Source organism: Salmo salar, chromosome 11 (assembly GCF_965601325.2).
Source record: "Salmo salar chromosome 11, fSalSal1, whole genome shotgun sequence".
In the NCBI taxonomy this organism is placed as follows: Eukaryota; Metazoa; Chordata; class Actinopteri; order Salmoniformes; family Salmonidae; genus Salmo; species Salmo salar.
In genome coordinates, this window is record NC_138301.1 from 116,440,104 (window position 1) to 116,457,457 (window position 17,354).

The 17,354-nt window shown below is 47.7% G+C and overlaps 1 protein-coding gene across 1 annotated transcript in view; it reads right to left on the reverse strand.

Annotated features, from left to right (window-relative positions):
• Window positions 1-17,354, reverse strand: part of fryb (furry homolog b (Drosophila)) — a 159,620-nt gene that overhangs the window by 32,676 nt on the left and 109,590 nt on the right. The window contains exons 43-47 of the mRNA XM_082957584.1: window positions 15,758-15,852; window positions 15,101-15,536; window positions 12,900-13,098; window positions 5,537-5,634; window positions 5,180-5,350 (exon numbers count right to left, since the gene is read on the reverse strand). Of these exons, the coding sequence (XP_082813710.1) occupies window positions 5,180-5,350; window positions 5,537-5,634; window positions 12,900-13,098; window positions 15,101-15,536; window positions 15,758-15,852 (999 nt within the window). The remainder of the gene's footprint in view (window positions 1-5,179; window positions 5,351-5,536; window positions 5,635-12,899; window positions 13,099-15,100; window positions 15,537-15,757; window positions 15,853-17,354) is intronic.

A 17,354-nucleotide genomic window follows, 5' to 3' on the forward strand; every position in this document is an offset into this window, starting at 1 on the left:
CAGATGCTTCTAAGAAATCCCGCTACGCCCTCAGAAGAAACATCAAACAGGCAAAGCATCAATACAGGACTAAGATCAAATCCTACTACACCGGCTCTGACGCTCGTCGCTACACCGGTGTAAATCCCGCTACACCGGCAAACTATCACGGATTACAAACGAAAACCCAACCGTGAGCTGCTCAGTGACACAAGCCTAACAGACTAGCTAAATGCCTTCTATGCTAGCTTTGAGGCAAGCAACACTGAACCATGCATGAGAGCTCCAGCTGTTCCGTACGACTGTGTGATCACACTCTCTGTAATTGATGTGAGTAAGACCTTTAACCCCCTAGAGTCGATGTCCGTGACCCTGCTGAAATCTAATTAGCATAATAAAACATTCCCATCAAAATGTGTCAGTCTTTTTTTGCATGGTCTGCGTCTTCCGCATCTGCGGTGAAAGGTGGCAGAGCTAGAGCGGTGTTTGTCAGACCATGAGACATCCCGAAAATCAGTCTTCTCACGAAAACGTCTGAACGGTTTGGCCTACAAACTATTTGATCCATCTATGGAAAGATGAGACTCTCACAAACACAATGGTGTTCTCCGTTTTAAGACCCCCACAAGTGTCACGAGACTCGTCTGAAGACAGCCGATCTGCCAACTTCTGTCTGTAGCGTCAGAACAGTTTGGGCTACACACTAATATGACCCTTCTATAGAACACATGCATGTCAGTTGTTGCTCTAGGATGCCCACAAGCCTCACAAAACTAGTCTGAAGGTAGCCAGTAGTTAACAAAATTAAGTGAAGTATACATGGAGATTGTTGATTGCTTAAAATATGAGGTTAAATACAAAATTGTTTCCTGATCTTTCTTATATTATCTCTCAGATATATGGCAGACACTTCAGAACAAACTTACTTTATATTTTTTGGGGGGACTATTTGTTTATCCATGTATGAAGCTGTTGTTCAATGCGTTTCTATGGGCTAATAGCAGTAAGGCCAAATTCAATGTTTCATCAAATTAGTAATATTATTTCATACCTTAAGGGGTCCAGAAACTCTAAATCCAATAGCTAAATGATCCTTGGTATGACCTTCTGAAAACAATTCTATACGTTAGCTTAGTATAAATAGTTAGTTAAATAGTTAACCAAATAGCTACTTAGACTATCTGCATTGACAATTTCTGCAATTACTTTTTTTACTCATCACATATGCTGCTGTTACTGTTTATTATCTGTAACGTTATTCCTAGTTACATGTACATACACTACATTACCAAAAGTATGTTAATTGTTCAGCAGTCTTATGGCTTGCGGATAGAAGCTGTTGAGGAGCCTTTTGGTCCTAGACTTGGTGCTCCGGTACCGTCTCCAATTTTATGGGGTTTCCTCTGACACCGCCTATTATATTAGTCCTGGGTGGCAGGAAGCTTGGCCCCAATGTACTGGGCCATTTGCACTACCCTCTGTAGCGCCGTTACAGTCAGATGCCGAGCAGTTGCCATACCAGGCGGTGATGCAACCGGTCAGGATGCTCTCGATGGTGCAGCTGTAGAACCTTTTGAGGATCTGGGAACCCCATGCCGAATCTTTTCAGTCTCCTGAGGGAGAAAAGGTGTTGTCGTGGCCTCTTCATGTTTGGACCATGATCATCACTCCAGAGAATGAGTTTCCAATGCTCCAGAGTACAATGGAGGCGAGCTTTACGCTTGGCATTGCGCATGGTGATCTTAGGCCTGTGTGCGGCTGCTCGACCATGGACACCCATTTCATTAAGCTCCCGACTAACAGTTCTTGTGCTGACGTTGCTTCCAGAGGTAGTATGGAACTCGGTAGTGAGTGTTGCAACCGAGGACAGACAATTTTTACGTGCTACGCCCTTCAGCACTCAGCGGCCCCGTTCTGTGAGCTTGTGTTTCCTACCACTTCGTGGCTGAGCCGTTGTTGCTCCTAGAAGTTTCCACTTCACATTAACAGCACTTACAGTTAACCGGGGCAGTTCTAGCAAGGCAGAAATTAGACAAACTGACTTGTTGGAAAGATGGCATCCTATGACGGTGCCACGTTGAAAGTCACTGAGCTCTTCAGTATGGGCCATTCTACTGCCAATGTTTGTCGATGGAGATTGCATGGCTGTGTGCTTGGGGTGTTTACATACACTATATATACATCGAACGCCTGCCCATTGATTAAGTACTGGTACCCTGTGTATATAACCAAGTTATCGCTCTCTCTCTCCCGCTACTCTCTCCTCTTCCATCCTATCATCTCTTCCCTCTGCTCAAACCTTCTCCAACCTATCTCCTGATTCTGCCTCCTCAACCCTCCTCTCCTCCCTTTCTGCATCCTTTGATTTTCTCTGTCCCCTATCCTCCAGGCCGGCTCGGTCCTCCCCTCCTGCTCCGTGGCTCGACGACTCACTGCGAGTTCACAGAACAGGGCTCCGGGCAGCCGAGCGGAAATGGAGGAAAACTCGCCTCCCTGCGGACCTGGCATCCTTTCACTCCCTCCTCTCTACATTCTCCTCTTCTGTCTCTGCTGCTAAAGCCACTTTCTACCACTCTAAATTCCAAGCATCTGCCTCTAACCCTAGGAAGCTCTTTGCTACCTTCTCCTCCCTCCTGAATCCTCCTCCCCCTCCCCCCCCTTCCTCCCTCTCTGAGGATGACTTCGTCAACCATTTTGAAAAGAAGGTTGACGATATCCGATCCTCGTTTGCTAAGTCAAACGACACCGCTGGTCCTGCTCACACTGCCCTACCCTGTGCTTTGACCTCTTTCTCCCCTCTCTCTCCAGATGAAATCTCGCGTCTTGTGACGGCCGGCCGCCCAACAACCTGCCCACTTGACCCTATCCCCTCCTCTCTTCTCCAGACCATTTCCGGAGACCTTCTCCCCTTCCTCACCTCGCTCATCAACTCATCCTTGACCGCTGGCTACGTCCCTTCCGTCTTCAAGAGAGCGAGAGTTGCACCCCTTCTGAAAAAACCTACACTCGATCCCTCCGATGTCAACAACTACAGACCAGTATCCCTTCTTTCTTTTCTCTCCAAAACTCTTGAACGTGCCGTCCTTGGCCAGCTCTCCTGCTATCTCTCTCAGAATTACCTTCTTGATCCTAATCAGTCAGGTTTCAAGACTGGGCATTCAACTGAGACTGCTCTTCTCTGTGTCACGGAGGCTCTCCGCACTGCTAAAGCTAACTCTCTCTCCTCTGCTCTCATCCTTCTAGACCTATCTGCTGCCTTTGATACTGTGAACCATCAGATCCTCCTCTCCACCCTCTCCGAGTTGGGCATCTCCGGCGCGGCCCACGCTTGGATTGCGTCCTACCTGACAGGTCGCTCCTACCAGGTGGCGTGGCGAGAATCTGTCTCCGCACCATGCGCTCTCACCACTGGTGTCCCCCAGGGCTCTGTTCTAGGCCCTCTCCTATTCTCGCTATACACCAAGTCACTTGGCTCTGTCATATCCTCACATGGTCTCTCCTATCATTGCTATGCAGACGACACACAATTAATCTTCTCCTTTCCGACGTCTAATAACCAGGCGGCGAATCGCATCTCTGCATGTCTGTCAGACATATCAGTGTGGATGACGGATCACCACCTCAAGCTGAACCTCGGCAAGACGGAGCTGCTCTTCCTCCCGGGGAAGGACTGCCCGTTCCATGATCTCGCCATCACGGTTGACAACTCCCTTGTGTCCTCCTCCCAGAGTGCTAAGAACCTTGGCGTGATCCTGGACAACACCCTGTCGTTCTCCACTAACATCAAGGCGGTGACCCGATCCTGTAGGTTCATGCTCTACAACATTCGCAGAGTACGACCCTGCCTCACACAGGAAGCGGCGCAGGTCCTAATCCAGGCACTTGTCATCTCCCGTCTGGATTACTGCAACTCGCTGTTGGCTGGGCTCCCTGCCTGTGCCATTAAACCCCTACAACTCATCCAGAACGCCGCAGCCCGTCTGGTGTTCAACCTTCCCAAGTTCTCTCACGTCACCCCGCTCCTCCGCTCTCTCCACTGGCTTCCAGTTGAAGCTCGCATCCGCTACAAGACCATGGTGATTGCCTACGGAGCTGTGAAGGGAACGGCACCTCCATACCTTCAGGCTCTGATCAGGCCCTACACCCAAACAAGGGCACTGCGTTCATCCACCTCTGGCCTGCTGGCCCCCCTACCTCTGAGGAAGCACAGTTCCCGCTCAGCCCAGTCAAAACTGTTCGCTGCTCTGACACCCCAATGGTGGAACAAGCTCCCTCACGACGCCAGGACAGCGGAGTCAGTCACCACCTTCCGGAGACACCTGAAACCCCACCTCTTTAAGGAATACCTAGGATAGGATAAAGTAATCCTTCTAACCCCCCCCCCCCCCCCTTAAAAGATTTAGATGCACTATTGTAAAGTGGTTGTTCCACTGGATATCATAAGATGAATGCACCAATTTGTAAGTCGCTCTGTATAAGAGCGTCTGCTAAATGACGTAAATGTAATGTAAAAAATGTAATCGTTACTCATTGTGTATTTATTATTACATGTTATTACTTTCTATTATTTCTCTATTGTCTTTCTCTCTGCATTGTTGGGAAGGGCCTGAATAAGCATTTCACTGTTAGTTCACACCTGTTGATTATGAAGCATGTGACAAATACAATTAAATTCAATTAGATTTTGATTTGATATGGGTCATGTATTCCGTTAAAACAAATGTAGATTATTTGCAGGACCTCAGACTGATAAAGGTCTTTGTAACACTGGGTGGAAATGTGCATATTGGTGAATTTAAAGCCTTTTCCATATTGCCATGTAGGTGACCATGTTGAGTGTGATGCTCACCTCAGCCACGTAGGTGACCATGTTGAGTGTGATGCTCACCTCAGCCACGTAGGTGACCATGGTGAGTGTGATGCTCACCTCAGCCATGTAGGTGACCATGTTGAGTGTGATGCTCACCTCAGCCACGTAGGTGACCATGTTGAGCGTGATGCTCACCTCAGCCATGTAGGTGACCATGTTGAGTGTGATGCTCACCTCAGCCACGTAGGTGACCATGTTGAGCGTGATGCTCACCTCAGCCACGTAGGTGACCATGGTGAGTGTGATGCTCACCTCAGCCATGTAGGTGACCATGTTGAGTGTGATGCTCACCTCAGCCACGTAGGTGACCATGGTGAGTATGATGCTCACCTCAGCCATGTAGGTGACCATGTTGAGCGTGATGTCAGCGAAGGCCTCGTGGAGATAGCGACACACAACGCTGACCCAGGAGAAGGGGTCCCGCGTGTACGACCTGTTCTTATACAGGGTCATCACATGGGCAAGATGGGACAGCTTGGTGTTCTTCTCCTCCAGACATACCTGGAGGGAGGGGGAGAGAAACAGGAAGCTACGGAACTGATGGAGAAGATGTAACTCTGTGGTAAACAACAGAGAAGCTGGACGGTCCAGTGGACAACGATCTAAGACAATGAAACAGAATCTTTAACTGCTACAGGAATAACACTATAAACGAAAGACCATTTGAAATGGATTTTGGTGTTTTACCTGTGCGATCCTCTCAGCGCTCTCCTTGCAGAACTGAGTGGGGTGGCCAAAGTGTTGCACCAGATGAGGCAAGAGACACAGCACATTCAGGGGAAAACCTAGAGAGAGAGAGAGAGAGAGGGATGAAGAGAAAGATAGGAGGAGAGAGAGAGTGGTAGAGACAGAGAAAGAGAGAGAAATTCAATTCAAATTCAATTAACTTTTACTTCCTGGGAGGAAATTTCATGTGTGGTGAGAATGGTACACACAGGACACATAACAAGACATGACACTAAAACATGTAGGCTACAGTATTAAGGAGTAGAAGCGTTCTATGCAATCGCAAGGTATACACACCAACATACAAACACATCCCAAGGTATACATACCAACATACAAACACATCCCAAGATATATACACCAACATACAAACACATCCCAAGGTATATACACCAACATACAAACACATCCCAAGATATATAGACACATATACAAACACATCCCAAGGTATACACACCAACATACAAACACATCCCAAGATATATACACCAACATATAAACACATCCCAAGATATATACACCAACATACAAACACATCCCAAGGTATATACACCAACATACAAACACATCCCAAGATATATACACCAACATATAAACACATCCCAAGATATATACACCAACATACAAACACATCCCAAGATATATACACCAACATACAAACACATCCCAAGATATATACACCAACATACAAACACATCCCAAGATATATACACCAACATACAAACACATCCCAAGATATATACACCAACATACAAACACATCCCAAGATATATACACCAACATACAAACACATCCCAAGATATATACACCAACATACAAACACATCCCAAGATATATACACCAACATACAAACACATCCCAAGATATATACACCAACATACAAACACATCCCAAGATATATACACCAACATACAAACACATCCCAAGGTATATACACCAACATACAAACACATCCCAAGATATATACACCAACATCCAAACACATCCCAAGATATATACACCAACATACAAACACATCCCAAGGTATATACACCAACATACAAACACATCCCAAGATATATACACCAACAAACAAACACATCCCAAGGTATATACACCAACATACAAACACATCCCAAGGTATATACACCAACATACAAACACATCCCAAGATATATACACCAACATACAAACACATCCCAAGGTATATACACCAACATACAAACACATCCCAAGATATATACACCAACATACAAACACATCCCAAGATATATACACCAACATACAAACACATCCCAAGGTATATAGACACATATACAAACACATCCCAAGGTATACACACCAACATACAAACACATCCCAAGGTATATACACATATATACAAACACATCCCAAGGTATATACACCAACATACAAACACATCCCAAGGTATATACACATATATACAAACACATCCCAAGATATAAACACATATTTAGAAACACAAATTCAAACTTCAAGAGCTCAGGAGTTTGATGAATGTTGGGCACAAAACTAGAAGCTGTTCTCTTAGATTTGAATGGGAGAGCTCTATACCTGGAGGGTAGAGGGTTATACTGGTCTATACCTGGAGGGTAGGGGGTTATACTGGTCTATAGCTGGAGGGTAGGGGTTATACTGGTCTATACCTGGAGGGTAGGGGGGTATACTGGTCTATACCTGGAGGGTAGGGGGGTATACTGGTCTATACCTGGAGGGTAGAGGGTTATACTGGTCTATACCTGGAGGGTAGGGGGGTATACTGGTCTATACCTGGAGGGTAGGGGTTATACTGGTCTATACCTGGAGGGTAGAAGGTTATACTGGTATATACCTGGAGGGTAGGGGGTTATACTGGTCTATACCTGGAGGGTAGAGGGTTATACTGGTCTATACCTGGAGGGTAGAGGGTTATACTGGTCTATACCTGGAGGGTAGAGGGTTATACTGGTCTATACCTGGAGGGTAGGGGGGTATACTGGTCTATACCTGGAGGGTAGAGGGTTATACTGGTCTATACCTGGAGGGTAGAGGGTTATACTGGTCTACACCTGGAGGGTAGAGGGTTATACTGGTCTATACCTGGAGGGTAGAGGGTTATACTGGTCTATACCTGGAGGGTAGGGGGTTATACTGGTCTATAGCTGGAGGGTAGGGGTTATACTGGTCTATACCTGGAGGGTAGAGGGTTATACTGGTCTACACCTGGAGGGTAGAGGGTTATACTGGTCTATACCTGGAGGGTAGAGGGTTATACTGGTCTATACCTGGAGGGTAGGGGTTATACTGGTCTATACCTGGAGGGTAGGGGTTATACTGGTCTATACCTGGAGGGTAGGGGTTATACTGGTCTATACCTGGAGGGAAGAGGGTTATACTGCTCTATACCTGGAGGGTAGGGGTTATACTGGTCTATACCTGGAGGGTAGAAGGTTATACTGGTATATACCTGGAGGGTAGGGGTTATACTGGTCTATACCTGGAGGGTAGGGGGTTATACTGGTCTATACCTGGAGGGTAGAGGGTTATACTGGTCTATACCTGGAGGGTAGAGGGTTATACTGGTCTATACCTGGAAGGTAGAGGGTTATACTGGTCTATACCTGGAGGGTAGACAGTTATACTGGTCTATACCTGGAGGGTAGGGGGTTATACTGGTCTATACCTGGAGGGTAGAGGGTTATACTGGTCTATACCGGGAGGGTAGACGGTTATACTGGTCTATACCTGGAGGGTAGAGGGTTATACTGGTCTATACCTGGAGGGTAGAGGGTTATACTGCTCTATACCTGGAGGGTAGGGGTTATACTGGTCTATACCTGGAGGGTAGAAGGTTATACTGGTATATACCTGGAGGGTAGGGGTTATACTGGTCTATACCTGGAGGGTAGGGGGTTATACTGGTCTATACCTGGAGGGTAGAGGGTTATACTGGTCTATACCTGGAGGGTAGAGGGTTATACTGGTCTATACCTGGAGGGTAGACGGTTATACTGGTCTATACCTGGAGGGTAGGGGGTTATACTGGTCTATACCTGGAGGGTAGAGGGTTATACTGGTCTATACCTGGAGGGTAGAGGGTTATACTGGTCTATACCTGGAGGGTAGAGGGTTATACTGGTCTATACCTGGAGGGTAGGGGTTATACTGGTCTACACCTGGAGGGTAGGGGGTTATACTGGTCTATACCTGGAGGGTAGGGGTTATACTGGTCTACACCTGGAGGGTAGGGGGTTATACTGGTCTATACCTGGAGGGTAGGGGTTATACTGGTCTATACCTGGAGGGTAGAGGGTTATACTGGTCTATACCTGGAGGGTAGAGGGTTATACTGGTCTATACCTGGAGGGTAGGGGTTATACTGGTCTATACCTGGTCTATACCTGGAGGGTAGAGGGTTATACTGGTCTATACCTGGAGGGTCGAGGGTTATACTGGTCTATACCTGGAGGGTAGGGGGTTATACTGGTCTATACCTGGTCTATACCTGGAGGGTAGGGGGTTATACTGGTCTATACCTGGAGGGTAGGGTAATACTGGTCTATACCTGGAGGGTAGAGGGTTATACTGGTCTATACCTGGAGGGTAGGGGGTTATACTGGTCTATACCTGGAGGGTAGAGGGTTATACTGGTCTATACCTGGAGGGTAGAGGGTTATACTGGTCTATACCTGGAGGGTAGGGGGTTATACTGGTCTATACCTAGAGGGTAGAGGGTTATACTGGTCTATACCTGGAGGGTAGAGGTTTATACTGGTCGATCCCTGGAGGGTAGGGGGTTATACTGGTCTATACCTGGAGGGTAGAGGGTTATACTGGTCTATACCTGGAGGCTAGGGGGTTATACTGGTCTATACCTGGAGGGTAGAGGGTTATACTGGTCTATACCTGGAGGGTAGGGGTTATACTGGTCTATACCTGGAGGGTAGAGGGTTATACTGGTCTATACCTGGAGGGTAGGGGGTTATACTGGTCTATACCTGGAGGGTAGAGGGTTATACTGGTCTATACCTGGAGGGTAGAGGGTTATACTGGTCTATACCTGGAGGGTAGGGGGTTATACTGGTCTATACCTGGAGGGTAGGGGGTTATACTGGTCTATACCTGGAGGGTAGGGGTTATACTGGTCTATACCTGGAGGGTAGGGGGTTATACTGGTCTATACCTCGAGGGTAGGGGGTTATACTGGTCTATACCTGGAGGGTATGGGGTTATACTGGTCTATACCTGGAGGGTAGGGGGTTATACTGGTCTATACCTGGAGGGTAGGGGGTTATACTGGTCTATACCTGGAGGGTAGAGGGTTATACTGGTCTATACCTGGAGGGTAGGGGTTATACTGGTCTATACCTGGAGGGTAGGGGTTATACTGGTCTATACCTGGAGGGTAGAGGGTTATACTGGTCTATACCTGGAGGGTAGAGGGTTATATTGGTCTATACCTGGAGGGTAGGGGGTTATACTGGTCTATACCTGGAGGGTAGAGGGTTATACTGGTCTATACCTGGAGGGTAGGGGGTTATACTGGTCTATACCTGGAGGGTAGGGTGTTATACTGGTCTATACCTGGAGGGTAGAGGGTTATACGGTCTATACCTGGAGGGTAGGGGGTTATACTGGTCTATACCTGGAGGGTATGGGTTATACTGGTCTATACCTGGAGGGTAGAGGGTTATACTGGTCTATACCTGGAGGGTAGGGGGTTATACTGGTCTATACCTGGAGGGTAGAGGGTTATACTGGTCTATACCTGGAGGGTAGGGGGTTATACTGGTCTACACCTGGAGGGTAGGGGGTTATACTGGTCTACACCTGGAGGGTAGGGGGTTATACTGGTCTACACCTGGAGGGTAGGGGGTTATACTGGTCTATACCTGGAGGGTAGGGGGTTATACTGGTCTACACCTGGAGGGTAGAGGGTTATACTGGTCTATACCTGGAGGGTAGGGGGTTATACTGGTCTATACCTGGAGGGTAGAGGGTTATACTGGTCTATACCTGGAGGGTAGGGGGTAAACTGGTCTATACCTGGAGGGTAGGGGGTTATACTGGTCTACACCTGGAGGGTAGGGGTTATACTGGTCTATACCTGGAGGGTAGAGGGTTATACTGGTCTATACCTGGAGGGTAGGGGGTAAACTGGTCTATACCTGGAGGGTAGGGGGTTATACTGGTCTATACCTGGAGGGTAGGGGTTATACTGGTCTATACCTGGAGGGTAGAGGGTTATACTGGTCTATACCTGGAGGGTAGGGGGTTATACTGGTCTATACCTGGAGGGTAGGGGGTATACTGGTCTATACCTGGAGGGTAGGGGGTTATAGTGGCCTATACCTGGAGGGTAGGGATTATACTGGTCTATACCTGGAGGGTAGGGGGGTATACTGGTCTATACCTGGAGGATAGGGGGGTATACTGGTCTATACCTGGAGGGTAGGGGGTTATACTGGTCTATACCTGGAGGGTAGGGGGTTATACTGGTCTATACCTGGAGGGTAGGGGGTTATACTGGTCTATACCTGGAGGGTAGGGGGTTATACTGGTCTATACCTGGAGGGTAGAGGGTTATACTGGTCTATACCTGGAGGGTATGGGGTTATACTGGTCTATACCTGGAGGGTAGGGGGTTATACTGGTCTATACCTGGAGGGTAGGGGGTTATACTGGTCTATACCTGGAGGGTAGAGGGTTATACTGGTCTATACCTGGAGGGTAGAGGGTTATACTGGTCTATACCTGGAGGGTAGGGGGTTATACTGGTCTATACCTGGAGGGTAGAGGGTTATACTGGTCTATACCTGGAGGGTAGAGGGTTATACTGGTCTATACCTGGAGGGTAGGGGGTTATACTGGTCTATACCTGGAGGGTAGGGGGTTATACTGGTCTATACCTGGAGGGTAGGGGTTATACTGGTCTATACCTGGAGGGTAGGGGGTTATACTGGTCTATACCTCGAGGGTAGGGGGTTATACTGGTCTATACCTGGAGGGTATGGGGTTATACTGGTCTATACCTGGAGGGTAGGGGGTTATACTGGTCTATACCTGGAGGGTAGGGGGTTATACTGGTCTATACCTGGAGGGTAGAGGGTTATACTGGTCTATACCTGGAGGGTAGGGGTTATACTGGTCTATACCTGGAGGGTAGGGGTTATACTGGTCTATACCTGGAGGGTAGAGGGTTATACTGGTCTATACCTGGAGGGTAGAGGGTTATACTGGTCTATACCTGGAGGGTAGAGGGTTATACTGGTCTATACCTGGAGGGTAGGGGTTATACTGGTCTATACCTGGAGGGTAGGGGGTTATACTGGTCTATACCTGGAGGGTAGAGGGTTATACTGGTCTATACCTGGAGGGTAGGGGGTTATACTGGTCTATACCTGGAGGGTAGGGTGTTATACTGGTCTATACCTGGAGGGTAGAGGGTTATACGGTCTATACCTGGAGGGTAGGGGGTTATACTGGTCTATACCTGGAGGGTAGGGGGTTATACTGGTCTATACCTGGAGGGTAGAGGGTTATACTGGTCTATACCTGGAGGGTAGGGGGTTATACTGGTCTATACCTGGAGGGTAGGGGGTTATACTGGTCTACACCTGGAGGGTAGGGGGTTATACTGGTCTATACCTGGAGGGTAGGGGTTATACTGGTCTATACCTGGAGGGTAGAGGGTTATACTGGTCTATACCTGGAGGGTAGAGGGTTATACTGGTCTATACCTGGAGGGTAGGGGGTTATACTGGTCTATACCTGGAGGGTAGGGGGTTATACTGGTCTATACCTGGAGGGTAGGGGGTTATAGTGGTCTATACCTGGAGGGTAGGGATTATACTGGTCTATACCTGGAGGGTAGGGGGGTATACTGGTCTATACCTGGAGGGTAGGGGGTTATACTGGTCTATACCTGGAGGGTAGGGGGGTATACTGGTCTATACCTGGAGGGTAGGGGGGTATACTGGTCTATACCTGGAGGGTAGGGGGTTATACTGGTCATTCAGTGTGTTATGTCAAATGCCATTTGTTCCCTCTTTATCCTAACTCGTTTTTTGTAAATGTCACTGAGGGTAAATGTCAAAGTGTTAGCCTCCATCTGTACATCCTACATTTATCTTTCTGCATCTTTTACCGAATGGGATTGTTTCATTATGGTCTATTATTTGATTGATTGAAAGATTAATTGACAGACAGACAGACAGACAGACAGACAGACAGACAGACAGACAGACAGACAGACAGACAGACAGACAGACAGACAGACAGACAGACAGACAGACAGACAGACAGACAGACAGACAGACAGACAGACAGACTAATCAATACCTACCAATAGCCTGTGATGTGTCGACCACGGGGACTCGTGAGACAGGTGTGAGCTGACAGAAGAGCTGCAGGGTGAGGTCAGAGGTGGTCTGGGAGGTGAAGCCCTTTAACAACAGCTGTTGTAGTCCAGAAAAACCACTCCATCTCAGCTGGGCCTGCAGCTTCTCCAAACGCTCACGGTTCTCCGCCCGGTCCAGGGGCACCTGGGAAATGGAGTTCCGGTAATACTTTAGAGTTCTCTATGTATGTACAGGGGACATTCTTATCACATGTATTATCAACCTTTGGCAGAAACATGTGGATGAAGCCATTGCATTATCATTACATTTCTATTACAAAACCCATAGCACCTTAGACAGCAGCTTGTTTACAGGTGTAGTGAAATATGACACTCAAATGTACAGTTTGATTTACCAATTATCATGTATTATGCCATGTTTACACGACCCACCTTAGACTGTAGCTTGTGGACCATGTTTACACGACCCACCTTAGACTGTAGCTTGTGGACCATGTTTACACGACCACCTTAGACTGTAGCTTGTGGACCATGTTTACACGACCCACCTTAGACTGTAGCTTGTGGACCATGTTTACACGACCCACCTTAGACTGTAGCTTGTGGACCATGTTTACACGACCCACCTTAGACTGTAGCTTGTGGACCATGTTTACACGACCCACCTTAGACAGTAGCTTGTGGACCATGTTTACACGACCCACCTTAGACTGTAGCTTGTGGACCATGTTTACACGACCCACCTTAGACTGTAGCTTGTGGACCATGTTTACACGACCCACCTTAGACTGTAGCTTGTGGATCATGTTTACACGACCCACCTTAGACTGTAGCTTGTGGACCATGTTTACACGACCCACCTTAGACTGTAGCTTGTGGACCATGTTTACACGACCCACCTTAGACAGTAGCTTGTGGACCATGTTTACACGACCCACCTTAGACTGTAGCTTGTGGACCATGTTTACACGACCCACCGTAGACTGTAGCTTGTGGACCATGTTTACACAACCCACCTTAGACTGTAGCTTGTGGACCATGTTTACACGACCCACCTTAGACTGTAGCTTGTGGACCATGTTTACACGACCCACCTTAGACTGTAGCTTGTGGACCATGTTTACACGACCCACCTTAGACAGTAGCTTGTGGACCATGTTTACACGACCCACCTTAGACAGTAGCTTGTGGACCATGTTTACACGACCCACCTTAGACTGTAGCTTGTGGACCATGTTTACACGACCCACCTTAGACTGTAGCTTGTGGACCATGTTTACACGACCCACCTTAGACTGTAGCTTGTGGACCATGTTTACACGACCCACCTTAGACAGTAGCTTGTGGACCATGTTTACACGACCCACCTTAGACAGTAGCTTGCGGACCATGTTTACACGACCCACCTTAGACTGTAGCTTGTGGACCATGTTTACACGACCCACCTTAGACTGTAGCTTGTGGACCATGTTTACACGACCCACCTTAGACAGTAGCTTGTGGACCATGTTTACACGACCCACCTTAGACAGTAGCTTGTGGACCATGTTTACACGACCCACCTTAGACTGTAGCTTGTGGACCATGTTTACACGACCCACCTTAGACTGTAGCTTGTGGACCATGTTTACACGACCCACCTTAGACAGTAGCTTGTGGACCATGTTTACACGACCCACCTTAGACAGTAGCTTGCGGACCATGTTTACACAACCCACCTTAGACTGTAGCTTGTGGACCATGTTTACACAACCCACCTTAGACTGTAGCTTGTGGACCATGTTTACACAACCCACCTTAGACAGTAGCTTGCGGACAATGTTTACACAACCCACCTTGGACAGCAACTTGTGGACCATGTTTACACAACCCACCTTGGACAGCAACTTGTGGACCATGTTTACACAACCCACCTTGGACAGCAACTTGTGGACCATGTTTACACAACCCACCTTGGACAGCAACTTGTGGACCATGTTTACACAACCCACCTTGGACAGCAACTTGTGGACCATGTTTACACAACCCACCTTGGACAGCAACTTGTGGACCATGTTTACACAACCCACCTTGGACAGCAACTTGTGGACCATGTTTACACAACCCACCTTGGACAGCAACTTGTGGACCATGTTTACACAACCCACCTTAGACAGCAACTTGTGGACCATGTTTACACAACCCACCTTGGACAGCAACTTGTGGACCAGCCTTAGGGACATCTGATACTCAAACTCAAAATCTGACTCCATGAGGGACACCGCCACCCAGAACACCGTAGCCAATAGGGACGAAGGATGGGACACGTGGGCAGGATCAGACAGCACGCTAGGATCAATTCGATTAGTCGACGCTGAGGAGGCGTGTATACTCCGTCCGGGCCGGCCCAGGCCGTGATTGGTGCAGGCCTGGATGCGGTCGAGGGTAGCGCTGCGAGGCGGATCGTGTGATTGGTTGCCGCTCTCACCAAACTTTTTGGGTACAGAATAGGACCGCTGGTGTCGGCTGCGTTCGGCTGAGAGGCCGCTAAGCCCCACCCCCGGCAGGTTGAGCTGGCCAGTGCTCTTCCTGTTAAACTGCTTCTCAAGCTTCTCATTGGTCAAGAAGTCTGGGGAGGAGGTCCTACAGAGGGGTTAAAAAGAACAACGCTAGAATCTGCCTCCAATTAGAGTGAATAGTTTACCATACCGTTAACTAAACCCACTGTCTAAGTAGCCTCTTTCCTATGCTGATTCAGATGACTTGTTGAAGGCAAAAGACTGCAACATAAAGTCTATTACATAAAGTCTGCAACATATCTGCATAACATATGAAAGTGTAGACAGGGGAAATAGAACTCCTACCTGGTCAGAGCAGCCATCAGATCACTGTTCTTCAGACACTCAGCCAGGTTCACCACCACTGATTCTAGAGTCAGCAACACCTCCATCACATAGCCCTGGAACACAGACATTACTGTTACCTCCATCACATAGCCCTGGAACACAGACATTACTGTTACCTCCATCACATAACCCTGGAACACAGACATTACTGTTACCTCCATCACATAGCCCTGGAATACAGTCATTACTGTTACCTCCATCACATAGCCCTGGAACACAGACATTACTGTTACCTCCATCACATAGCCCTGGAACACAGACATTACTGTTACCTCCATCACATAGCCCTGGAACACAGTCATTACTGTTAACTCCATCACATAGCCCTGGAACACAGTCATTACTGTTACCTCCATCACATAGCCCTGGAACACAGTCATTACTGTTACCTCCATCACATAGCCCTGGAACACAGACATTACTGTTACCTCCATCACATAGCCCTGGAACACAGTCATTACTGTTACCTCCATCACATAGCCCTGGAACACAGACATTACTGTTACCTCCATCACATAGCCCTGGAACACAGTCATTACTGTTACCTCCATCACATAGCCCTGGAACACAGTCATTACTGTTACCTCCATCACATAGCCCTGGAACACAGTCATTACTGTTACCTCCATCACATAGCCCTGGAACACAGACATTACTGTTACCTCCATCACATAGCCCTGGAACACAGTCATTACTGTTACCTCCATCACATAGCCCTGGAACACAGTCATTACTGTTACCTCCATCACATAGCCCTGGAACACAGTCATTACTGTTACCTCCATCACATAGCCCTGGAACACAGACAGTACTGTTACCTCCATCACATAACCCTGGAACACAGACATTACTGTTACCTCCATCACATAGCCCTGGAACACAGTCATTACTGTTACCTCCATCACATAGCCCTGGAACACAGTCATTACTGTTACCTCCATCACATAGCCCTGGAACACAGTCATTACTGTTACCTCCATCACATACCCCTGGAACACAGACATTACTGTTACCTCCATCACATAACCCTGGAACACAGACATTACTGTTACCTCCATCACATAGCCCTGGAACACAGACATTACTGTTACCTCCATCACATAACCCTGGAACACAGACATTACTGTTACCTCCATCACATAGCCCTGGAACACAGACATTACTGTTACCTCCATCACATAGCCCTGGAACACAGTCATTACTGTTACCTCCATCACATAGCCCTGGAACACAGACAGTACTGTTACCTCCATCACATAGCCCTGGAACACAGTCATTACTGTTACCTCCATCACATAGCCCTGGAACACAGTCATTACTGTTACCTCCATCACATAGCCCTGGAACACAGACATTACTGTTACCTCCATCACATAGCCCTGGAACACAGACATTACTGTTACCTCCATCACATAGCCCTGGAACACAGACATTACTGTTACCTCCATCACATAGCCCTGGAACACAGACATTACTGTTACCTCCATCACATAGCCCTGGAACACAGACATTACTGTTACCTCCATCACATAGCCCTGGAACACAGACATTACTG